General features: G+C 44.7%; 3 protein-coding genes across 3 annotated transcripts; all 3 read right to left on the reverse strand.

Moving 5' to 3' along the window:
* Positions 1–476: 476 nt before the first annotated feature.
* LOC124706009 (5-oxoprolinase 1) lies at positions 477–4,914 on the reverse strand. The gene is made up of 2 exons (XM_047237683.1): positions 4,725–4,914; positions 477–4,437 (listed from the first exon to the last, which is right to left on the reverse strand). The coding sequence occupies exon 2, from the start codon at positions 4,384–4,386 to the stop codon at positions 631–633; it is 3,756 nt and encodes a 1,251-aa protein (XP_047093639.1). The 5' UTR covers positions 4,387–4,437; positions 4,725–4,914; the 3' UTR covers positions 477–630.
* Positions 4,915–6,515: 1,601 nt separating this feature from the next.
* Positions 6,516–10,256, reverse strand: LOC124706010. The gene is made up of 12 exons (XM_047237684.1): positions 10,106–10,256; positions 9,730–10,007; positions 9,552–9,625; positions 9,379–9,473; positions 8,797–8,894; positions 8,553–8,636; positions 8,392–8,472; positions 8,194–8,298; positions 8,025–8,120; positions 7,508–7,587; positions 7,256–7,344; positions 6,516–7,170 (listed from the first exon to the last, which is right to left on the reverse strand). The coding sequence occupies exons 1-12, from the start codon at positions 10,239–10,241 to the stop codon at positions 6,815–6,817; spliced, it is 1,572 nt and encodes a 523-aa protein (XP_047093640.1). The 5' UTR covers positions 10,242–10,256; the 3' UTR covers positions 6,516–6,814.
* A 3,026-nt stretch (positions 10,257–13,282) lies between these two features.
* LOC124647640 (probable trehalase) lies at positions 13,283–19,177 on the reverse strand. Its single transcript, XM_047187548.1, is given in 13 exon segments — positions 13,283–13,657; positions 13,856–14,069; positions 14,178–14,295; positions 14,649–14,736; positions 14,842–15,006; positions 15,226–15,298; positions 15,449–15,558; positions 15,665–15,765; positions 15,859–15,974; positions 16,266–16,385; positions 17,880–18,479; positions 18,481–18,503; positions 19,145–19,177. Coding segments are annotated over 13 exon segments (1,851 nt in total). The 3' UTR covers positions 13,283–13,567.
* Positions 19,178–25,835: the final 6,658 nt, after the last annotated feature.

A 25,835-nucleotide genomic window follows, 5' to 3' on the forward strand; every position in this document is an offset into this window, starting at 1 on the left:
AAAAATGTACCGTATATCCCAGATAAGAACATGAGGCCACGGCCTGGGCTATGCAGGAAGGAAACAAGCAACGCAGTCATCTTCAAGAGTAACTATTAGACGGTAGGAAAAGTCCCGGTTGAACCTGGATGCACGTGAACCTAGATGGGAAATGTATTTTCCAAATGTTAAAAAATTCTAAAATAAAAATAATGGGGTACACATGCATGTTCCATGTGTGCGTAGAAAGTTTTCACGGAGAAACCACTTTTTATTTTAGAATCTAAAAAGACAAAATACGTCACATATATACTGCTATATAGCCCTGCAAAATTTCACTTTTTTGCCGAGGCAAAATAAAAGGTTTTTTCCAGGGCACATGTTTGAGATCACCTTTGGATTCATTTTGTGTTTCGATTTTTAAAACATGTTTTTACATCACAAACGCACTTTTCAAAAAGTGGGTTCACGGTATTACTTTGATGCCAAAAGAATACTGACAAGCAATGATCAAGATTTATTCAGCCCTAATGCCTCAGAAGCATCAGTGGCAGCTGGGATCTGTACCAGATAATGTTTGTGCAAGTTTTATTCTATTTAAATAGAAATACAGAAGAAGAAAAAAGGAGACGAGCGTCCACAAGAACAGCATCAAGGAGAGCCAAAACCGCCACCACCAGGAGTGAAAATCTGAAGAACCTCACCAGCATTAACCGTTACAGTGTTCTTCCCTCCAAGGTAAACTCTGCGGCCATCTGTCCTGACCAAATAGTTTGCGCCACGAGCTCCATTTTCCCCTCCCTTCAGTCCCCTGGGAGCATGCACCCGTCGCTCAGAAAGAATGCTCACAACAACAGGCCTGCGGAATTCGATCTCCCTTACAAGGCCATCACCGCCCCTGTGGACACCAGAACCTCCACTGTTCTCTCTGATGCTAAACCTGTGCAAAAGAACAGGGTACCGCTGCTCAAAGATCTCCGGGTCAGTCATCCTTGTGTTTGTCATGTGGCACTGAACACCACTTGTACCGCCCCAGCTAGGGCCGGCTCCACAACCACCTCCGATTGTCTCGTAGTAGCCAAATGTGTCATCTCCAAATGTCAAATTGTTCATGCACCCCTGAGAACAGGCGCAGGCTTGGAACGCCATCAGGACAACATCTGTAACTCTTTGAGAGGTTAACACGTTGCCGCCAACCACTGCAGCCTTGTCACTTGGTGAAAGAAATGAGCCTTTAGGAATGATGATCTTCACAGGAGCTAGGCAGCCTTGATTCAAGGGTATATCTACATCCACCAAGCATCGCAAGCAGTATATGATAGCAGCTGCTGTTACCGCTTCAGGAGCATTCCAGTTACCGTACACCTCAGGACTGGTGCCCTCAAAGTCAAAGGTAGCCTCACCTCGGACAGAATCAAGGGTGAGCTTCAAATGGAGCACAGAGCCATCATCCATATAATCTTCGTCTTCGATAACACAAGATCCCGTTTCCTTTTCGACTCTAGATGCGACTACCTTGAGCATCTCTCTCACAGCTACCACAGCATTTTTCTGGACGTGATTCATATAAGATTGCACAGTCATCAGGCCATACTGATTTATCAGTTCTTTGATAAGTGTTATTCCCCGTTGGTTTGCTGCCACCTGAGCACGGAGGTCAGAGAGATTATCTTCAATCTTGCGTGTTCCTGGAATCTTATGATTGGTAAATTCATCAGACCGGGGTGACTGCAGCAATTGAACTATTCCTTCCTCTTGAAAAACACCCCTTTCCACAAGTTTAAACGCTTTGATGGCAGCACCTTCCTCCCAGATGGATTTTGAGAAAGGAGGCATGCTTCCTGGAGTGATGCCACCAATCTCTGCATGGTGACCTCTACTAGCAACAAAAAAGATCAGTTTACCATCATTAAACACTGGTGTGACAACTGTGATATCTGGCAGATGGCTACCGCCAGAGCATGGATGGTTCGTTACAAGAACATCACCCTCATGCAGGTTATCACCCCAATAACTAAGCTGCCAGCATACAGTGCTAGACATGGCTCCCAAATGCACAGGAACGTGCGGGGCATTTGCAACAAGGCCACCATCCGAACCAAATAAAGCACATGAGAAGTCCAGCCGTTCCTTTATGTTTGTAGAAATGGAAGTTCTTTGAAGTGTCCGACCCATCTGTTCAGCAATACCCATGAACCGGTGATTAAAGATAGAAAGTTGAACTACATCAGCAACTTTTTCTGATATTTCTACAGTGCTCAGAGATGCACTGATCTCAATTTTTACATTACCATACTTAGTGATGATAGCCTTGCAGTCTTTTTCTACTATCACAGTGCTATTCCCATTCATAATAACCACAGGGCCTTCCAAGACATGGCCATAACCCAAATTCTCGAGCTTGTACAGTGGAGTTTCTTGCCATCCATATGAAAAATAAATTTTGCATGAACTTTCTTGCACAGGCTTGGTTGATATTGGTGTCAGTTCACGAGGTTGTAAAATGTTCGTGGCGCCAACACCTTGGACTCTCACATCACATATGAGTATCTTTCTGTGTAGCAGTTTGAAGCCATACTCTTGTTGAAACAGTTTCACGAACTCATCAGCATAATCACATCCAGATTCTTTCTCAGGCTGTTTAACCATGATTGCTGTATCAGTTCCCTCGTATCTCAAGTTCAAGTATGAATCTGTCCTGATGCTCTCCTCTCCAAATCCCTGCTCTGTTAGCTTATCTTTCACCTGCTTTACCAAAAGAGCTGCTCTTCGAGATGCCTCGTTAGCAGAATCTGCATTATAAACAGCAGAGTATGGTTCTTGCAAATCTTCAATAACATCAGCAAGGCCCATCCCGTATGCACTCAGTATGCCACAATAACGATGAATAAGTAACTCAGACATGCCTAAGGACCTTGCTATAGCGCATGCATGCTGAGGACCTGCACCACCAAAGCACGCTAGTGCATGGTTCTTGGTATCGTGCCCCTTCATTTCTGTCAATTGGCGTATAGGTCGGCACATTGCCTCGTTTGCAACATCGACAAACCCAAGAGCAATCTCCTCAACTGTCATGCCCTTTGCTAATGGATCCTGACTCTTTCGGTAAGAGTTGATCTCAACAGCAAGATCCTCAAATGCCTTCCGTGTAGCCTCATAATCAAGGGGCAAATTTTCATTAGGACCAAATATGGACGGAAAGTACTCAGGAATGACAGTTCCCAAGATCAAGTTAGCGTCAGTAATTGCCAGTTCACCACCTTTCCTATAGCAAACTGGACCAGGGTGTGCTCCAACCGATTCTGGCCCAACCTTGAAAGCCCCAAACTGAAACTTAAGCTTCGACCCGCCACCAGCAGCCACTGTGTTTATGTCGAGCTGGGGAGCTTGAATGATTGCCCCAGCAATCTGGGTTTCGAGTACTTGTTCATAGCTTCCATCATAGCGGCTGACGTCGGTGGATGTACCTCCCATGTCAAACCCAATGAGTGGCTTGGACGTCTCAAGTTCAAACAAGGTCTGCGAGTAACCAACAACACCACCTGCAGGACCTGATAATACTGCTTTGTGCCCAGAGAACCTGCTCTCCGGGGCAAGACCACCATCTGACTGCATAAACAGCACATTCACTGGTTCAGATCCCCCATCGAACCTTGACATGAATGCTGATAAGTACTCTTTGATGACTGGTGTTAGATAAGCATCCACACTGGCTGTAAGGCCCCGAGGCACTGCACGCACCATCGGCGTCAACGACGAAGACAGAGAGACATGCTTGAACCCCATTTCCAGAGCTAGTTTCTCAATCAGGAGCTCGTGATGGGGATAGGTATACGAATGCATCAGCACCACTGCCAAACACCGAATCCCCTTGTCAAGCAACCCTTTCAGTGAAGGCTTCAACGATTCCACATCAACCGGCTTCCCCACCCTGACCAGCTCCCCTGAGATCCCTTCAATAGACGAATCATCCCTCTCACCGTCAAGAACAAGTTCAACCCGCTCATCGACCTCGACCACCTCCTCATACAAATTCGAGGACTTTAAGACCTTGAGGTCGAATATGTTTGGCCGGGCCTGGTTGCCGATCTGGAGCAAGTCCTTGAAGCCCCGGGTGACACAGAGCGCGATCCTCTCGCCCTTCCTCTCGAGCAGGGCGTTCGTGGCGACCGTGGTGCCCATCCGGATCCAATCGATCATGCCGGTGGGAATCTTGGCGGAGCGGGGGATCGACTCGCCGGAGAACTCCTCCAGGATCCTCCTGATCCCTTCGATGGGGGCGTCGTCGTAGTTGGACGGGTCGACGGAGAGGAGCTTCATGACGTAGCCTTCCGGCCTCCCGGGGACCTCGGCGTAGATGTCGGTGAAGGTGCCGCCCCGGTCAATGCAGAACCTGAACTTGCCCATCCTCCTCCCGCTCCCTGCCTGCGCGATCAGCAGGCCAGGAATCTGAGTCCCCTGCAAGCGTCAAACAGCAGGGTTTCGTTAAAATTCGTAACTTGCTACCGGTGCTCCGCCACGAAGCAAGCTAGTAATCGGCAGTGAACTGGAAGAACTCGAGCATCTCGTCCCAGATAGAAGGATTTGTAGATTAGATTGCTCACGGCTAAGGAGAACAAAAATCTTGGAACGATCCAAGCAAGTTAGGGCATGTTACTAGCAGAAGGAATCAATCCAAACCGGGATGGATCTTCACTCCAGTCCAGTAGATATGGGCGAGGGGGAAGGCTGTGGGAGGAGAATACCTTCGAGACTGACGTGCTGCCCTCCGATGGTAGGAGCCCGGAGGAGTGTACGGCGGTGAGTGTGCGGCGATGTTGCGCGAGAATTTGGGAGCCCGGCGGAAGTAGGAGTGGAGCCGTCACTTGGTGGTGGTGGCCGCGCCGCCGTGGCCGTGGAGACTGGTGGACTGCTGGAGAAGTGGAGAGGCGAAGTGGAAAAAGGAAGGAAGAGGATATGGACTTGGCTAGGGCCCTAGGGGTGACACGGTGGCTTTTCTTATTTCCTGGGGTTGTTTTCGCATACAAAGAATCATCATTTTTCTTCCGATAAACGAGCATCACTGTTGTCTAGATAAATCTATATCAGCGACAGCTAATAGAACGGACGAGTAGTTACTACTATTGCATGCATGGAGGGAGTAGATTAAATTAGGAGTTTACAAATATTATTGTTGTGTTTGTCTTGCAAAATGTTTTTCATATATATATATATATTTATAGTAATTGTGTAGATGTATTATAACTGAAAACGGTGTGGCTATTCCTCAGTCAACTGAGAAGTAACCTAGTTGACTGAGAAATAACCTCGTTCTCGGTCAGATTATATCATCAAATCTTAATGGCAACTTATGTTGCAGCTAATAACTAACACAAATCACGAAACAAATCCAACTGTTCGGATAATTTTTCTTAGTTGCATTTCCACTTGCAACTAAAAAATCTCAATTGCAACTTCACTTGCAACTTGAAAAAAAAAACCCAGTTACAACCCAACTTGCTACTGAGAACTTAGCAAATCCCGATTAAAAAACATAGTCAAGGATGTACGTTATTGACCCTATAAGATTAAACGTTTCATACGGAGAGACTAGCATGAAAACAAATTAACGGCAATTTGCTAGCTACTCCCTCTGTTACAAAACTTTTGATGTTATACGTTTGTTTTAAGTCAAATGTCTTTATGTTTAACCAAAATCATAAAATATGTATCAATATTTATGGTCAAACTCATATCTTTTAAATATAACATATTGTAAGATGAATTTAATAGAACTAAGTTGGTGTGATGGAATGTTGGTATTTTATACAAACTTGGTCACATTTAAGATAGTTTGACTTACGAAAAAACTAGAACTTCAATTATTTTAAACGGAGTGGGTAGGTTTTTAGACATGGTGCAATTGCTACCTCCGTGCTTTAGTTTGTTAAGTAATCTTTACAACAACAAAATGCATATTGATTTTTGTTTAAAAGAGTTTTGCATGTTTGCAGCCCTTGGTGTCTTTTGCTAAACTAGATTGCTTGATTTTTGTGTACCGCTCAACGGCTCAACAAAATTTCAGCATGCTTGTCGTTGGCTCTTTGCTGTAAGGTGTTGGGTTAAGTTCACTATGGTCACTAAGTTAGTAAGTTGGGTTATATTATTCTCATAATGAACGATAAGAATTAAGAAGATACTTCGCATTGGAGAGAAAGACATGGAAAGTAAGCTTAATACGTTGTTCAATAAGAATCTTAACGGTTGCAATAAATCTTGTGTGAATGATGCCAGGTTTCCACGTATCCACGCCATTGGCCATCTTGATTCTTAATATGTTGTTATACAGAAGTCCGCTGAGGCAAATCAAGCAGGTCTTACAAATTAGAATCCTATGAATTGAACGAAACTGGCTGCGTGGTTGGCTTAGTCAACCCCAAACCCCTGGAGTTTCTAAGCACAGCCCGATGATAAATTACTTGAGGTGTAAAAATGTATCAAGATATTCACGCAAATCTGATCATAAAAACAGAATGTTGAGGTCTGGCACATCCTGAGTTATTCGCGCTACTAGCTGTAATTATTATACAAAGATGAGTTACATTGTTGATGAAGAGCGTTGACATGCTGCAGAGTTCCAACCTCAGAACTCTGGCACATCCTTGATACCGAGAATTTGAGACCAAGTTTGCTAACTAGCTCTGTTGCAGATAAATATACTGATAAGGCACCTTTCCAAAAGAAAAAGGAAAAAAACAGCCATGAAGCAAAAATTAGTAGTAGCACCACATTCCACTTTCACAGACCAAATCCACTAAAGAGATTTGGCTACAACTAAGCTTGAAGATTATGTAGCTTAAAATGGCCAAAGATCACCCCACAGAGACTTCCGGGCCTGGAGATGTAAGGCGGGGTTCTTGCTTTGTGTGACAATGACACGCTCGAACGCGCCCTCGGATGCATCCCTTTTGGTAGAACGGCAAACATCCATCTGTACTTGCTTTCCTCTTCGAATGGGGCTGTATATAATCCGGCCCCAACCTCCTCCAAGACCAGCACGGATGGGATCATCTTCCTCCTCTGCTCCACTCTCATGGAACAGACTTAATTCTTGTGTATCAGAAGCATATGGGACCAAACTGTCATCTGGGACTGAACTGTCCTCATCGCCAGAAACAGCTTCTTCATCTTCCTCACTTGGAAATTGTTCATCTGAGCAAAAAGCACAGAGCGTACATGATTTTCAAAACATTCATACATGAAAAGACCAGCCGAATAATCATGAATAGATAATCACCATAGTCAATGATAAAATCTTCTGGGTTTCTCTTGGCATGACGTTCTTTAAGAGTATCAAACTTCATGCCATCAAGTGGCCAAGCTTCCCTAGTTCAGAGATAAGGAAGAATTGTTATTATTAAGTCCAGCATATACTTCCAGGAGCATATGGCAATGATAATCTAAGCAAAGTGAGAATTGCATATGATTGATTGGGTGTAGAGTTAGTGGTGATAGGATAAATCTGGACTTCAAAGTCGCAAACCCTTACTCTGGTCGCTTGCCCCTTCTTAAAGCAACATAACAGAATTTCTCGTCCTCAAAACCACGCAAAGGCACACCTTTTGACCTCTGCAGTGAGCATAAAAAATAGGGAGTTTAAAAGCCTAATAATTACGAAGTTTCAGCTATTTGTTGAGAGGTGTGAAGTAATTTCTAGATCTTACAAAGTAAAGAAAAAGGAAATGCTTCACTGAGCTCTTCAAAAGTGAAAACCACAACCATTAAAGTATATGAAGATTTGATTCATAAGTTGCAATCATCCAGTGCTAAATTACTGATTTTGAGAGAGCACTCAAGCCTATCCTACATGCAGCAACTACCAATCAAAATAAATCATGCAACTCATGTTCAGCATAACATTTGTTTATCAGAGAATAAAATTCGTGACGTTGTTGAATACCTCAAGTGATTCAGATGTATGGTATGTAAAAACTTTCAACTGATTGACATGAGTGCATCCTAAGAAAGACATAAAAGTACTAGAATGGGTGGAAAAGATAAGGAACCTTGTAGATACGTTGTGTTGATGTCCTCTCCAATCTCTGAACAAAGTGGCAGTATTTGTCTGAATTCTCCAATGGACACCGACCATCATGAGGACACTGATATGGAGTATGAATTTAGTTTTATCCGGGAACACAAACAAAAATTGGAGCACTTGCAATTTCAACTCACCGGGGCAACCACAAAAGCACCATTTTTCAGCAAAGCTTCTTGAGCAACAATGCTCTTAGTTTCACTTGGGGCACCGCGTGTGGATTTCTCGATTTTGCGGCACTTCTAGGGAGCACAAAAATATTACATTATTTTTATGTTACATAATCAAGGAATATGTCAAATATCTGAATACTGAATCATGCAGCGGGCTCATACTCTCTTTTCCATCCAAAGGATATATGAGCGCATTTGGCTTATAATCTTTGACCCTTGAGGAGTTCCAGGCTCTAACAAAACCTAACAATGAATAACATTTAAAAGAGTCACAAGAACATTCCTGTAAGCGTGCACATACATGAGAGAGAAGGGGTCATTACCAAAACATCTTTTGTTAGGTCCCAAAGCTGCCTCACAATTGTTATACGGTCATTCAACGAAGGAATCTCACCAAGTGCGTAAGACTACACAGAGAGGGAAAATATTCAATGAAGGTTGAAACATAATAAGGAATTATAATAGAAAACAATTCAATACAGCATGATCTGAAGTAGTTCTTCAATTGCAATGTCCATTGAACCACCATCATGAAACATTACAAAGGAAACAGGTCAAAGGACTTACTGATATTACAAGGTCGTGGCCTCTCTCATGTTTTTCGATGCTGCGGTTCAACTCTTGGATGCTACCATAACTGTGGATAAGTGGCAATCCCTTCAAATCTATGAATGTTTGAAGAGTAAACAGTGTCAATAAATTTATCAGTAAAGTTTGTAGGAAGCGGAAAATCCTTCAACATATAAACGAGCAAACAGTATAAAGAACATTTATCAGCACATAGACAAATCTGAAATTTAAAAAGTACTAACAAAGCAATCAGCAACTCTCAGTGTTTGTCATTAAAAGTGTCACTATGGGAATGGTAAGCGATGACCAATAAATGATAATCCAAGTTACCTACATAAAAGCACAATAATGGAATTTACATTTCCAATTTTAAAATAACTTTGCGGTAATATAGCTTTGGTTGTCGGATCCATCATCATAACGTTGTGAAATCATTTTCAATTCCATAACATATCATTAACCAGATTCTAACATACTGTCAAATCAGATGCTACCTGAAAACACTACTCCTAGTAAACAATCACATCATCCCGATATCATTGTATCATTTAAGCAAAAAACATAAAAATGTCAGCTTACTATCAAGAAGGGTCTGTCCCGCTCTCTGCATTTCTTTGGAGGGCTCGATCAAATGAACCCTCTCTATTGACTTCGGCCACACTGCCCTCATTGCCCTGCATTCTTGAAGCAACAACACTAAGGTTGTGTAAACTGAAACTCTTACTCATAAAATATCAATTAGTTCTACACACCAAAGTGCTGAGCTTGGCCCCGCTCCGAAGTCCAACACATTCTTTGGTGCAAAATCTGGCGATCTCCGACGAACCTGCAAAGCCGCGCTTCAGTCCACCGAAACATCCCAACAGGCGAAATTTAACTCACTGGGGACGTAAGAACAAAACAACAAACGGGGCCTGGTGGTTCTTGGACCTCACGGAGCACGCGGTGGCATGCGGCGTAGATTGCAGGCATGCGGGAGGCGACATACGCCACCGTCTCATCCGCACGGTACTGAAGGCCGATATCCCCGTAGGCAGAACGAACCTTCCACCGCGCGGTCCGCTGCTCAGCGTCCACAGGGGCGTGGGGATCGTCAATGAGCGCCCCACGGGTGGCCGCCGCAGCCAGCTCCACACCGGTGCCCTTTGCGCGCTCGAAGGAGGAGGAGAGCAGCAGCACCTTTCTGTGCATGTGCGTCTTGTCCTGGTCTGCGCGAGCACGGCGTTAGGCTTGAACATGTTAGTACTGAGCAATTCGTCGAGCAGGTGGTGGGCGGGCGGGAGGGAGGGGTGAGACGGGGCGTTACCGCGAAGGTAGCGCTTGATGGCGCGGCGGAGAGAGATGGGGACGAGGTGGATGCCCTGAGACTGCTTGGCCGCCGTGCGGAGGGTCTCCGGAGTCAGCAGCCGCGACGCCGTCTCCGGCAGCAGTGCGGCCGCCATGGCTCTTTCTCGCGGCGGCGTTCAGAGCTGAGCGACTCTGTTCTTCTATCAGTGTGGGGAATCTCAGGGTTTAGGAGCCGGGAGGAAATGCGGTGATACATGCCTGCATTCCACCGTTCGATGATAGGCTAGCGGCTCAGATTGAGTGGGAGCCAGTAGGTGCATATGTATATTTCCAAAAGAAACCCTAAAAATAGTTTGCTAATGCTTTGCAGACTGAGATTTAAGTTAGAGCTCAGCCGACTCCTAAACAATTAGATTGCGTCGTGATTCGTACGTAACTTCCAACTAAGAATTTTCCAATTATAGGTGGGTTGCAATTAGAGAAAACATTCTTGATTGTTGGACTTACCTCTTGCTCTGCCCGGTAGTAGCAACTCAGATTTCATAATATCATCTAATCAAGAATGAAGCTAATTCTCCATCATATAGAACTCATTCCACCCAATGAAACATATTCTAAATCCTATTGTGATTTGGAGCCGCTAGCCGGGTAAATTCAACTTACAAATGAAGTCAAGTGGAATGCTATTTGATAAAAATAATAGGAAAAAATATGAATCTAGATTGCACAAAATATCTAAATCTAGTACAATGAACACTTGTTAGATGGCCCCTAAGGATTTGATCCCCTCAGGCGATGAAGGACACAACTTCAACACGCAGTGTTTTAGGGAACACTCGCTATATAGGAATCAGATGGAGAAGTGGCTCCAATACTTGAAATGGTATTGGATGTTGAATATGGACTTGGACATGGGTACTGATCCCCTTGTGCTACTTGCACGAGCTCTCGATCCACCCGTAGTTATAATTGTATGGAAACTAAATCAGACTAATCTGATATTTACAATGGGTTATGTATCTCTATGTGGGTTAGGCATCTTTTCATAGGTCGGCGTCAAAAGTATAGCTGGGCATGGACAGCCCGAGCTAACCCGAAAATCCTAATAGCACCGATGGGTCGGGCATGGGATGAAAATTTAGGCTTGGTGGCCAGGCTAGGATGGGCATGGGCTTTGTATTTTGGCGATTAAGGAAGAGGCATGGCCCGAGGATCAACGGCTTGACGGTCTTTTGCATGCTCATGCGAGGCTTGTGTCGCAGATTTAGGCTCGATAACGGTTTAGGCCGGTCTTGGGCCTGAAGCCCGGTCAAGCCCGAGGATCAATAGCTTGACGGGCTTTGGTCGGGCTTCACGGGATTTTCTGTTTAGCGTCGAGCTTTTCCCGGCCAGGCCCGAAGCCCGTTCGAGAAATGCCCACAACTCACTTATAGTCAAAGTACGATGAGAGAAGATGACATGTGGTGATCCTCATCAAGCCTGAGAAGTGAGAGTTCGAGGAAAAATCTCGTAAGAATCATATGCTTGAAGCTTACCAATAATGAACTAGTTAAGACTTGCATGTGAAAGGAAAAAAAATACCATCCAGAACATATAAAAAGAATAAGTTAAACTTTTAGATTTTTTAAATTAAATTGTCCACAGTAGAAGGAATAAATGTAATATAATATATAAGTTAATAAATTATCATATTTACTTTTAATATAAACACTATTAATTATTTTTATGTTACATCCATATAGTCGAGCGAGCTAGAGTTCGGTCAAGATCAGCTCACTTTCCAATCCAGCTATATAAGACATCAATACATGAGGCGTTTTTGCATGCGGGAGCATATACTCCAAATTTTTTAAATGAAATTTAAACATATTTAAAAAATCTGAACAAAAAATTGACGCATACATCTCGACATTTATATGTTCATAAAGTCGTTTTGCCGAAAACCGACATTTTTTGTGTCGTGTGTAAAAAAGACAAATTTTGATGCTTTAAAAAAGCTTTTCACAAGACATTTATGTATCTTTTTCACATAGGACACAAGAAATGTTGATTCCGTGAAACTTGACGTGCATACATATAATATCGCCATATAAGCGCCAAATTTTTGTTTAATTTTTTTTTGACATTTTAAAATATGTTCTCAGGTACCAAGAGCATATACTCCCAAGTTCAAAAGTGGTTTTACGATCAATACTCACCTACTTAAATTTGCAAAGAGGACACACTTCACAGTTGATCAGGTCATACACATTGAATATCTCCAAGATCTTTTTCATGTACCACTTTCTCGACAAGCTTTTCATGAGACTCACATTTGCAAAGAGGACACACTTCACAGTTGATCAGGTCATACACACTGAATATCTCCAAGATCTTTTTCATTTACCACTTTCTCACAAGCTTTTCATGAGTTTGAGGAAGTGGAAGAAATTTGTGACAATGATTTAGTTAAAGTTCAAGATGGTAACCATGATGAGTCGAGCTATAGGGAAGCAACATTTTCATGACTCAAAAAGCATATGAACTGATGATGGAATATCAGCCGGCTCAACAATTCAAATGGATTTGGAAATATTCTTGCCAAGCCAAGCATAAAATTTTCTTTTGGTTGTTGTTACATGACAGGCAGAATACCAGAAATCTGCTAGGAAGGAAAACAACTGCCATTTACCTTCACACTCTTGTACTACTTTTGCAATGCAGAGAGGAGGAAACGTTGGTATACCTGTTCTAGTCATGCCCTTTTGCTGAAAGGTGTTGGGATTTTGTTTGTCCGCAAAGAACAATGAATCTATCTGTTATGGAAGTCTTTGCTGATATTAAGGCAATTTAAAATTGTCTTTTTCGATGGAGATCATCATTGTTCTTTCAGCCTGAATAATAAGATTTTTAATAATCAGAGACCAATTTTGAGAGTTAGAAAGCTATTTTTTTCCAGGAGCTTAGAATGGTAGCTCATAGAATGAAGAAGAAACATGTCGAATTCTTCAAGGAATGGTTACAATCACAAGTTTAGTTTAGAGTTTTCCTTTTCTTTATCTTGAGCTTGCGGTAAAAAAAAGACTCAGCTCATTTCTTTTCGAGTCTATCTCAAATCAAGCTAAAAGACGAACCGATAGACGAACCGATATTGACCTGCTCCTAAGTCTAGAGCTTTTCCCTGCAGCCCTAATCGGGCCATTCTGTATAAGATGATAAAGATCCTGCCCTACAAGGCCGTTCACGGTGTAAACAACGGGAGGTGAGGCGACTGTTCAGGGACAGTTCACCGGTACAACGCAACGGTTAGTTACATACATGGAAGATCAAGTAAGAAAACAGACTGCATTGCCAATTTGTATGAAAATGAATACACACACACATTTCTCTATAATTTCTCAAGAAAGCTTAGAAGAAGGGCACTTTCAGTAAAAAACAATCGCCCTATAAACCTGCATGCCTAGACACATTCTGCTTCTGAAAAGGCTGCTTGCTTGATCCATCATGATAGACATCCTATTTCTTTGTCCTGGGACCACCCAAACTCTTCCAAGAACGACAATAATACACCATTGGACCAACCAAAACCAGTCTACAAAATGAGGGATGTCAGCTTAGAATTACAGAAGATATGTCGATAGGAGAAGGCTGGCAATATGACAGTCTTGGTATTTATAACTTCTAAGTTATGTATGGTTTGACATTTATCAACAAGTACAAACATGTTCATCATCATATTTAACACAAATGGAAAGTCTTTTACTTTCATTTGTAACATATAACTCCATACCTGGGGTTTGTATTCACCGCCTCCTCCAGATTTACCACAGGCCTCCACGTCGTACTTCTCATGCATCGCGCCAGTTGACTTGTAGGCCGCATAGTTGGTTCTCACCCACCTCGTAGCAATATCCTCAGCAAACTTCTTTGCTTCTGTCGAACCAGAGTTCAGCAATCCCTCGGTTATCAGATGCTGCAATGGTGCCCACCCATTTGGAAAGTCCCTGTTTAATTATCAGAACACCCGTTTTAAAAAGGGAAACCAGACAACTTCATGTGCAAGTGCACTAGGTAGTTTGACCATCTCGAAATGTCCATTTCAGGAAACTAACCATTGTTGCCCTGTGTTTGATACTGAAGTTGCTATTCCTGCAGGATAGACCAGTCCTGATGTCTGGAGGCTTCTCATGACTCTCACCGATTTGGCTTCATCCAGGAACGGCATCAAACCTGGTTAAGTTCCAAACAACCATAATCACTAACTTTCTCTTGCAAAACTTATCCCCATGTTCTCTCCAGGTCTAACATTTCAAATAATTGGTAGAGAGTAGAGACGAAATTCATATCATCATATGTTATGAAAATGATAAACAAGCTGAAAGACCGAACAGGTGCGTACAGTGACCATGCAGTTTCCAACCCTTTGATAGGTAAGTTCATTTTACAGGATTATCATATGAGTTATGACAAACACGCAGCTACATATTATTCTTTTTGGTACTTCCTGAATTCTGGTCAACTGGCATTGCGCCACTATGCATGAGAAAACAAACACAGGGAGACAGGGAACATACGGGACACACCTGAATTATGTGCATTCAACCACAAGGGTACGAAGTTAGAAGCAAAAATGTTATGGTTCTGTGACTTCGATTCCCACTTGTAGACTCCCTAGAACAAAAGCGGTAATGTACTAAGTTAATACCATCAGAAAGTGTTCAACCGAATAGGATTATAAGAGAGCAAGCTGATATCCTTGGTAAGCTTTCTGAGCACCTGGTTTCCATCGAGGGGAAGCCAGTAATCAAGCCACTGTTCCATCTCAGAATTCCACAAAATAGTCTCGATTGCCGTATGCCGCGATTTTGAAGCCTCTGAGAAAATTTCTGCCGTTGCCTTCTCTCCAATGAGTTCAGCAAACACCGCTATGTCCCGTTCCATCTGTATTGCGTATAAAGGTAAGGACCAAGTACAATTTAAGACCATTATTAACCAAAACAACTGAGAACTTCAACTTATTGCCCAGTAAGCATATTCCAAGCTATGGTGAACTATTTAACAGAATGAACAAAAATACGATGCTGAACCAGCTGTGACATTTCAAATCCATGCTAAATCTGGATCATGAAATTTGATTAGAATGCAAGATCCATACCTTACCTTGCATATGAATGTGTTCAAGTCCACCGGTATGATGAAAGTCGTTACCAAGGTTGTCATGTCAGTTGGATCGCTTCACAAAGAATGAGATCGTTATAGACAACATAAGGTACGTATTAATCAAAGAAAGAATTAGCATCCCCTTTGCTGGTAATAAAGTGGTAATTCAGGAGTTACTTCTTAGCCAAACAAAAAGAAAAGCATGAGTCACTGGATATCCAACCTCATCCATCGAGAGCTGAAATCCCATCCCGTTTCAGCTGCTGAAGCAATCTGGTGGTATAATTTTTCCTTAGCGGTTATAGAATTAAGCTTTGAGGCCAGTTCCTCATCCTAAAAACAGCATAGTCCTTACATAGTTAGTTCATCGTTTACATGAAAAAATTTCACTAAAACCGGCATAGTTAATTAACAACATCAGCAAAGTTAAAGACTTTACAATTGTTGCACTTTCTGGCCTAGGTTTGTTCCACATAGCCTGGTAGCGACTCAAGTTATGCACACATCCATTATTGTCCATTATTGCTACGTTGTGAAGCTCTGCATAACAGAACCATTGTAAAGGGAGACTGTATTTTGACAGTGTGGGATTGCAGAAGGGGATGCTAAGAAATGGTTTTTATCAACGGTTACCTGATACCCAGAAGCTATGCTCTTTCATCAGAGAGGGGAATACTCTCCTCACAAGGCCCAAATCACCTGTGGCCGTGTATAGTTCTAAAACCATCGAGCTTAAAAGTGGCGGTTGGCTGCAGAGTTGAAAGCACATATCAGATTACTTGTGCTGAGATATAGCGCGTTTACAATATTTCTGTAATTAATTGGAATATAACTTCAAATTATTACTTCCTCCATTTCATAATTTTTGCCGTTATTTTAGTTCAAATTTGAATTGAACTAAAATAACGACAAGAATTATGTAACGGAGGGAGTAATTTGACAAAAGAAAATGACTCCGGTTGCTATGCATCGACCAAGTCCTAGTGAGTGGTGACTGGTGGCAGAAGTAATAGTCAGTACTGCAAAGAAAGAGTTGTCACCTTCGATTAGTGTAATACGATCTTGCACCGTTGAGAACAAAACCATATTCCTCCACAAGGTATACAAGGTTAAGCACGATATCTTTTGCCGTTTCATACATTTTGCTCACCAGCAAGCCTCTGCATGCATCAAGGCAAGAGAAGCACACATATCACAAGAAATAGAAAAAGAAGAACAAAATGACAAAGCAGAAATCAGCGTCTGAGGCATTTGCTGTGGGAATTACTGTTACACTACTCTGCCACAAAAAACGATGCAATACTGTGACAAAAACTAAGGACCTCTTTAGATTGAAAGAAAATAAATGCTATCAAATCATAAACCAGTGATCCAAAACTTTCCCAGAATACACATTGAAAGATATATGATTTACTAGATTTTTCTCACAACATGAATTTCGAGTTTAAAACTTGGATCAACCTTGAGCGTTGGATCGCAAAGTCACTTTGATCCCAGTTCTCAAAAAGTGAGGGCCTCTTTGGAATCGCATATGTATTTTAGAGGAATCCACTCGGGCCTTGTTCGGCATGAGAGTTTTCAGGAGTTTTGGCTAGTATATTATCTAATGGGGATTGGCTGAAAACACAGGCGTGAGTAGCCAACCGGGCTCATCCCGTTCAAGCTCGGTCTGTCGATCCGTATGCAGAGAGTTTTTGGTGTACTAGTGTGTTGGCTTGGGAAAATACACTGCAACCCGAGCAATACACCTGTACCGAACGGGGCCTCAAAGTTTTTTTTTTTGTGAACTCTACTCCAAATGAATCTCAACTCAGCTCAAGGCCTCAAGCCTCGTTCCATTTTTCGTATGGCAAAATCTAGTGTACTTACATTCTATCTCTTTCAACTCTCGTTTCTCGTAGATACGGTGAAATTCACTCCATTCGAAATGAATCTTAACATGTGGTTAAACTCTTTTTTTCTCGAAAGCACGCCAAGTGTGTCTTTATATATTAGAAGAAACCTTCGAGAAGACAGGAGCATTATAAGGTTGCAACAAGGCTACAAAAAAAATGGAGTGAATTTGAGAAGACCAAATGTACTTATCTCATCAATAAGTACGAAATGTAATTATCATCATATCTTGCATTTTACGGTAAGTATAATTCCAAGTTTGTGTTTCCTGACGATCTGAACTGTTGAAGGAACCAAGGACGGATGGACCAACCTAGCGTCAACAACAACATCACATACAGTATTAAAAAACTTTGATTTGGACAAATTTAATGGCCTGGTCCCGGCGGTTCGCCGGCTAGCAGAACACCACGTCCATATCCTAGTCCTACGCCCACCTCTGGCATAGAAAAAGGGTCCAGCCGCCCACAGTACGCGCGGCAGATGCATCCATAGATACGCGACAAAGCACGAAGAAACAAGTGTAGTATTCCACCACGTAAGCCCGGACGAGTCAAAAGAGCAACCTAGGCTGCACGACTAGTTGACAAGTGGAAGAAGGACACGTGATCGAAACTTTCCGACGATGGTGACCGGGGACGAGCTCGCTAGGGACCAATAATGGAACGGAGCAATGGAGGGGCCGGCCGGCCGGGGTCCGGGAGATGCAAGGAAGAAGAAGAAGCAAAGAGGTGGTGGAGTTGCACGGCGTACGTACGTACCTGACGACCCAGTAGGAGTCCCAGTAGTAGACCTCCCGGAACCTGGCGCCCGGCACGACGACCCTGCCCGGCAGCGGCAGCAGCGTGTGCCTGCCGGGCCGCGCGGCCACGGCCGGCGCCACCCGCCGCGCCAGGTCCTTCCAGAGCGCGTGCACCTGCAGCGCCCACGCCCGCGCCTCGCCGCCGGCCGCGACGCGCGGCAGGAACCCGCGCGGCTCGGGGTCGAAGTCCGGCGGGTCGGCCGCCAGCAGGTCGGACCCGGCCGCCGCGAAGTACCGCGCGAGGTACGCCTCCATCTCCTCCCGCGTGGCCACGGACGCCAGCGCGGCCGAGGCGGCGGCAAGGTCGGCGCCCGGCGCCAGCGGCAGGTCCACGTAGAGCTTGGGGTCGAAGTCGCGCGGGCCCAGCGCGCGCAGCGCCTCCGACTGTACCCGCTGCAGCAGCGCGAGGAGCGCGCGGGCGCCCTCCTCGGGGTCGCGATCGCCTTCGGGGACGGCGGCGGCGACGGAACCCATCCGGAGAAGTGGAAGAGAGAGGAAGAGGAGAAGGTGGAGTAGAAGAAGTTGACGACGTGGGGGCGGGGCCATTAGGTTTGGTTTGGTTTTTAGGAGGAGTTCGTGGGGGCTACGGCTCCCGGTCCCGGCCGCTCGTGACGTCCGTGCGGGGAACGGGCGTTGCCGTCGGTTCGGAAGGAGCCGAGGGAGGCGGTTACGCTTGCGTACGGCGGCGAGGGAGACGACGGGAGCGGCGCGGACTCTTCCTGTTCATCTTCCTCTCTCGCGCGGCGGTTTTTATTTTGAATGGGAACGCATCGGATCTGGGCCGGTCGTTAGCGTCGATGCGTCCTGTACTATCGATCTTGTCGTCGTCGTGTGTGTCAGTGCATGGAAACGAAGGGTGGCTCGCTGGCGGTGGCGGAGTGGCGGCCACGTCGGTCTGACACCGATCCGCCGATCCTGCCATCGTGGTCGCGGTGGCAGGGAAGGGGCACGTAAAGTTTCGCGAATTTGCTCTGCGTAAAATAACAAAAAAAATCTCGTGCTAACCCATATTTCAGCACCAAATTTTACCTTTTTCACATAAATGAATTGGTAAAAAAATCGATAGCTGTTAATTGCTCGAACAGGATTTGAACTAAAAATTAACATGAATTCTACCGATTAGCTGACACACACGAAAACCAAACGGACGACGACAAGATCGTTAGAAAAATCTCGCGTATTTTCATGCACTGACACACACGAAAACCAAACGGACTGATTTACCTTTCCTCTACTATCGATCTTGTCGTCGTCCATTTTCACTTTTAAGATCTCGCGTCGAGATCTTCAAAACTAGATCTTATATTGGTAGATTTTAGGGTACCTTTTTCCGTATTTCTAATACTAGTATTGTTATACTCGTGTACATACTGTACTCGTGCTTCAACTAATAAGTAATTCTATTTTTAGTGTATTCGATGTAATTTTTCTTTACTAAGTAACTGTACTTGCTCGTGTGCGATAATGTACATGTGCTTATGTACTTGTATTTGCTCGTGTGCGCGACTGTACTTATGTAACTCATGTGTGCGATTATACCTGTGCTTACTCGTGTGCACGACTGTACTTCTGTACCTGTACTCACTCGTGTGTGCAGTTGTATTTGTACTCGCTCATGTGTGTAGTTGACTCGTGTATGGTATGTAACTCTACTCGTATGTTTGTGTGAAACTGTACTCATTTTTGTTTGTAAATGTATTCGTGTTTTTAGCTAAGTGTAATTGGAGTAGATAGACAGAAGATGCAAAGATGTAATCTTTACGTGTGCGGGGCCAGGTCAACGTGCGCCCCGCGCGCGTTGAAACCAATCTATACGCGGTGGGCTGGTTTGTACTCGTGCTGTCGCGGAACCTTATCTCGCGTCGCGGGTTAGTACTCGCCGCGTCACTTAGACCGACACGCGTCAATCCCTCGTGCGATGCGCGGGAGGAATCTTCCTTTCATGAAGGTGGGTTTTTATCTTTTTTTAAAGAATTTGGTGGGTTTTTATCTAGTGGTACCACATATATTAGGCACTTTATATAGACCTCTTATTGTTAGCCCGTTACTCGCCCAAGCCCAAAAGTCCATTGAACCATACATCCTCTTGTCTTCTCCTTCGTAACCATACAACCTCCACAGTCCACACAGACTAGTGGCAGCTCACGCCATGTTTTTCCTTCTCCTTGTCTTCTACTCCCGTCCATGCCTACCCTCCGGCTCCATATCATCTTCTCTAGAGTACTCCCTCCTCTCACAGATCCATTACCTCCTTGACATCAGCTCCTGAAGGCGGCCTCAAGCACGTCTGGGCCCCAATGAAAGGAACTAAATGGAGGCGATGGAAATCCGGTGGGAGGAGACATGGATCACGCACAAACCCAGACATTAGTTGATCTTCGGCAGGTACGGTGGCAGCTGTGACTAAGCTTGAAATTCGGGTTTTTGTTTTGAATGGCCAGGCGTCGGATCTAGGCCGGTCGTTGGGATCGATGCGTCCTGTACTACCGATCTTGTCGTCGTCCGTTTGGTTTTCCTGTGTGTCGAGGTGTGTGTCAGTGCGTGGAAAATGCAAGGGACGTCGGTCTGACACCGATCCTGCCATCGCGATTTTGCGAATTTGCTCTGCCTACAAAAAAAAGTCTCCTGCTAACCCATATTTCAGCACTAAATTCTATCTTTTCACATGTATCAATTTGTTACTTGTAAGAAAATCCATAATCGTCAATTGCTTGATTTTTTTTATAAATGCCGCTTCATTACTCAAAAAATTTAAGCATTACACTCAGTATCTGCATAACTAAAATCCACACAGCTGTCCGAGTATCATGTCTCACAAAATAAGACTAGCCACAATGGGAGTATCATAAGTAGTATCATGCATGTCATGTTGGCAAAAATCTGATGTGGCGCACGAAGTAATAAGGTGAGAGATGTGAGTGGTATCATAATATGATTTATGATACCGTATCATGGCACGTAAAAGTAGAAAACTTAATTACAAACACATCATGTACACAAATTTGCATTGAGATTCTACAAAACATTAAATACGATGATACTATAATACTATGCATTGTGGGGGTAGTATCATAAACTAGTATCATGTGCATGATACTAGTGTATGAACTTCCCATTGTGACTTTTCTAAGAGTACTAAAAAGTAAACAAAGAGAGCTTCATTGGCTTCAATTCGTCGATTATGCAGCCGCCTATGTTGGAAAATAAACTCCTTGACCGTATTCTCCAACCGTGTAGACACCTTCGTAAAGAGGTAGCGGTCCTCCAATCACTAAAGTGGCGACCATGAACGAAGCAAAGTCGTACATCGGTAAATGACCTGCATAATAGAAGAATTTTTATCATTAAAAACATTGTCTTTTTCTACATAGCAAAGCGACCATACCACAACAATTGCGCCTACTCTGATAAGCGTTTTATACCTAAGGTCCACCCTATTTACCAAAAATATTTGCAATGCTACGAGGTGGGTATAAGATAGAACCCATCTGAATGATTGACCATATAGATCTAACAACCCGATAGTTGAAGAAAAGGTGTTTTATTGTCTCATCTTCGTGAAAAAAACACATTCCTTATAGCACTGCCAGTTGCGTTTTTCAAGGTTGTCCTTAGTAAGAATCACACCCCGATGAAGATACCATGCAAAAAACTTTTATTTTCAGAGGTATCTTTATCTTACAGATGGATTTATTGTTGACAACCGGTTGACTGGGTATAATAAGAGCTTTATACATGGAGTTTACCGAGAATACACCATTGGTGGTGAGGCTCCAACGAAATTCATCAGTCCCCTAAACCAACTGGATTGAAGTTAACCTCTATAGCAATTCATTCTAACTAGTTAGGCGGGGGCCAATAAGATCACGCATCGATGTCATATAGGGTGGAGAAGCATCACCTTCTGCAAGGTATATCTATTGTGACGAACAATACTGTACAACGATGGATATTGTTCGCGAAAAGTGGTTGTTCCCAACCATCTATCCTCCCAGAACCTAATCTCCGACCCATTCCTGATGAAGAAAGAATCATATGGGAAAAGTGCTTCTTAGTTGCCATAATACCGACCCAAAAGTGTGAATCACCTGGTTTCCAAATGACCTAACAGATTGCTTTTGAACCCACATACTTTTTCCACAATAATTGCTGCCAAACATCATCCTCAGTTAACAATATGGTCAGACATTTCCCTAGCAAGACCTTGTTTTTATCTTCAAGATCATGAACACCAAGTCCACCTTGATCTTTTGGATGGCAGACAACACTCCATTTCGTCAACCGATTTTTTTCTCACTGTCCCCTTGCCAAAAGAATCTTGATCGGAAATAATCCAATCTAGTAAGACTTCTTTGGGCAACTGGAAGAAAGAAATCATATAGAATACCATATTTGTAAGCACCAAATTTCTGAAAACTAATCTTCTCCCAAGGGATAGTAATTTACCTTTCAAACTACATAGATGTTTCTATAGCCTTTTCTCAACGACTTTCCATTCAGCCACAGTCAGATAATGAATCGAAATACTGAGATAACTAATTGGAAAACAACCAATCCCACATCCAAGCAACTCGGCATATAGGTTGGTACCGTCTTTGGCATCGCCGAAACAGAACAAGTCACTTTATGGAAGTTAATCTTAAGACCCAACAACTGTTCGAATGCTGAAAGAATTAACTTTAGGTTTCATGCTTTTACCAAGTCATGATCCATAATTTAAGATGGGGAGAATTTCACTTCTCGGCCTCTGCACCAACTGGAAATGCACACAACCATTAAACATGAGTACTAAGATTTTTAATCTTGGTAAAGATTAAAACATAGTCCTGAAGATAAATTGCATGAGTACCAGGTCTAGCCTAGGGCTCAAGTATAAATAGGAACCTAAATTCGCGTCCACGGGGATTTGAACTCAGGTGTTGGGTCTGTACATCCACTCCCCCAACCAAGTAAGCTAAGCTCACTTCCCTACATTAATACGAATTGTGTCGATTAACTGATTTAATCGGCTAGGCATTAACCAGTCAAATTATATACGCATTAGCACTTAGACCACATATATAAGAGATAAATAGGCACTTTATGGGCCTCTTTTTGTCAGCCCGTTACTCGCCCAAGCCCAAAAGTCCATTGAACCATATTCTCTTCTCTTCTCCTTCGTGACCTAACAACCGAAGGGGTGTAAAAGACACAACCTCTTGGAAGCTTACTAAAGATGGTTCCTACTCCGCCACCTCGGTCTACAATATGCAATTTGAAGGCACCACTCTCACTACAATTAAACCTGCTATTTGGAAGGCTCGGGCCCCTCCCAAGTGCAAGTTGTTCGCGTGGCTAGTTTTGCAAAATAGAGTTTGTACGGTGGTCCGTTTGGCTAGAAGAGGTTAGACAAATTATGAAAATTGTGCCCTTCGCTATCAAGTTCAAGAGTATGCGTCTCGCCTTCTTTTCAAGTATCGCTTCTCCATAAGAATTTGGAATGCCATTCTACCTTGTTGTGGCAACGCGATTTGGGTTAACGAGGAAAGCGTTTTTGGTTGGTGTATGAAGTTGGCCTTGGGACATGGAAGCCCCCGGAAGGCTATGGCCTCGCTCCTCATACTTGTGTCTTGGGAGATTTGGAAAGAGTGAAATGCAAGAGTCTTCCATCATGAAGCCTCGCCGGCTCACATGGTAATCACAAAGATCAAGGACGAGGCCAAAATGTGGAGCATGGCCGAAGCGAAATTATTGAGTAATGTAATCCCGGGAGAGTAAGTGTGTTTGTAAAGTCCTTGGCGTCGACAAGGCATCTGTCCTAAAAACCTTCTCTTAATTAATGAAAATGGCAAGGCCTTGTTTCAAAAAAAAAATTACATACAAACGTGACAATGCATAGATAATTGACATGAAGCAGCATCAGGCTAGATAACTTTTTTTTACTTGATCAGACTAGATAACCGAGACAAAACATTATGTAGCATTCCTACACAGTTAATGAGAAGTGCAAATAGTTAGAATTCGATTTTAGTTTTTCTTACCTGAAGAAAACACGTCATGCAACTATTTGTATTTCTCAAGTCTGCTTCCATGTCAAGGACAGGGAACACAACACGTAACAACCAACTAATCTTAGATCACCGGGACTTCCAGAATTATACTTATCCACTATGCGTAGTAGAGTCCGACAAGAGATGATCAGAAAAACATTGACCAAATAAGCAGATTTGCCATTGATTTAGCTGATTTGGGAAAAATACTATAGTGAGCCCCTCCCGCCGGCTAAAGCTTTTGATTGTTCTTTCTGGTGGCGTGATTGTCTTAAGTTGGTGCCAAAATTTAAGGAAATTGCTTTCTGTAATCTGCATAATGGGTCCTCAACCTTGCTTTGGCAAGACTGGCAACTTTTGCCTCAAATCTACACATCTCTTGTAACGATGCTCTGCAGCAAGTGTCTTTTCTTGACTTATTTCAGCTTCCCTTGTCTGTTATTGCCTATAAGGAATATCACCGGTTTGAGCAATTTCTGATGTCTAAGCAAGGAGATATGAGAAAGATCCTTGGACATATCTTTGGGGCACTACCTTTGTCGTGGCTAACGCTTAGAGCATCTCCAGTCGCGTCCCCCAAACCGTCCCCCAAACCGCGCCGGATTGAGCGTTTGGGGGACGTGTTTTGCTCGTGCCGCGTTTGGGGGACGTCGCTCCCCAGCCGCGTCCCCCAAACGCCGCCCCCAAATGAATATTTGTGCACGAAAATAAAGGTTTTCATTCAATTTTGATTATATATTACAAAGTTTGAATGAAAACGGCTAGATTTCATCTAAACCTAGGCTATCGACCGCCCGGCGGCGCGTTCGACGGCCCCGCCCGTCGTCGCCTCCCCTACGCCGCAGCTCCTCCTGCGCGCGCCTCCTCTCCTTGCGTTCGGCGGTGGCCGGACGGTGCCGCTCCCGCCGATAGTCCTCCTCCGCCCTCCCTCGCCGGGCCGGCAGGAGGGAGAGCTCGATGGCGCGACGAATCTCCGCCTCTTCGCGGGCACGGGCGTCGTCCCGGAGCTTCTTCTCCGACTCGAAGGACTCGACGAGGGCGCGTTGCTGATCGGCCGTCTCGTCCGGGTGCGGGGCGTCGTCGTCGGACCAGTCGAACTCGTCGTCGTCGTCGTCGTCGTCGTCCTCCACCTCGGTCTCCTCCGCCTCGGCCTCCTCCTCCATTGGCGCCTCCTCCTCCACATCTGTTGGCGCCTCCATCATCGCCGCCGCATACGCGTCGGCCGCCGCCAACCGCTCCGCCCGCCTCCCCCATAGCGCCGTAAGCGCCGACTCCCGCTGTCGACGCTCCTCCGCCGTCGCCTGCTGCTGGAGCTCGATCGACTCACGCCGCCGGCGCTCGATCGAGTCACGCCGTTCACGGAACAGCGCCGCCGCTCATCGCGCCGGGCGCCGGCGCTCGTCAGCCCATCGCGGCTCCATCTCCTCCCGGTACCGGCGCCGTCGCGCCTCTTGTCCCGTCGAGGCGTCGAACGCCGCAACGGTGTCGCACCGCTGCTCCTGCCACGCTGCTGCCGCCGCGGCCTCCTCGGCGGCGGAGGCAGGGCGGAGAACGCCGCAAGATCCGCCGCCTCGCTGCGCCTCACGCCGCCGGCGGGCCTCCTCCTCGAGTGCCTCCTCGAGCGCCGCACGCCGCAGCCGGCTCGTCAATGGAGGAGACGGCGGTGGAGGGAAGTGGCCATCGCCGGGCGGTTCGCCATTGCCACCGGTGATGGAGGAGACGGCCGTGGAGCGACGAGGGCTGTGTTTGTTGCCGGCGGGGTGTGGTGGCTACCATTGATGAGCCGGGAGACCTTTTATAGACGCCGGCGTCGGGAAGAAAGCGCGGGAACAGACGAGAAGAGGCGGGAAGATCGCGCGGGAACGGGCGGTGGCGTGCGAACGCCG

Source organism: Lolium rigidum, chromosome 4 (assembly GCF_022539505.1).
Source record: "Lolium rigidum isolate FL_2022 chromosome 4, APGP_CSIRO_Lrig_0.1, whole genome shotgun sequence".
Lineage (NCBI taxonomy): Eukaryota > Viridiplantae > Streptophyta > Magnoliopsida > Poales > Poaceae > Lolium > Lolium rigidum.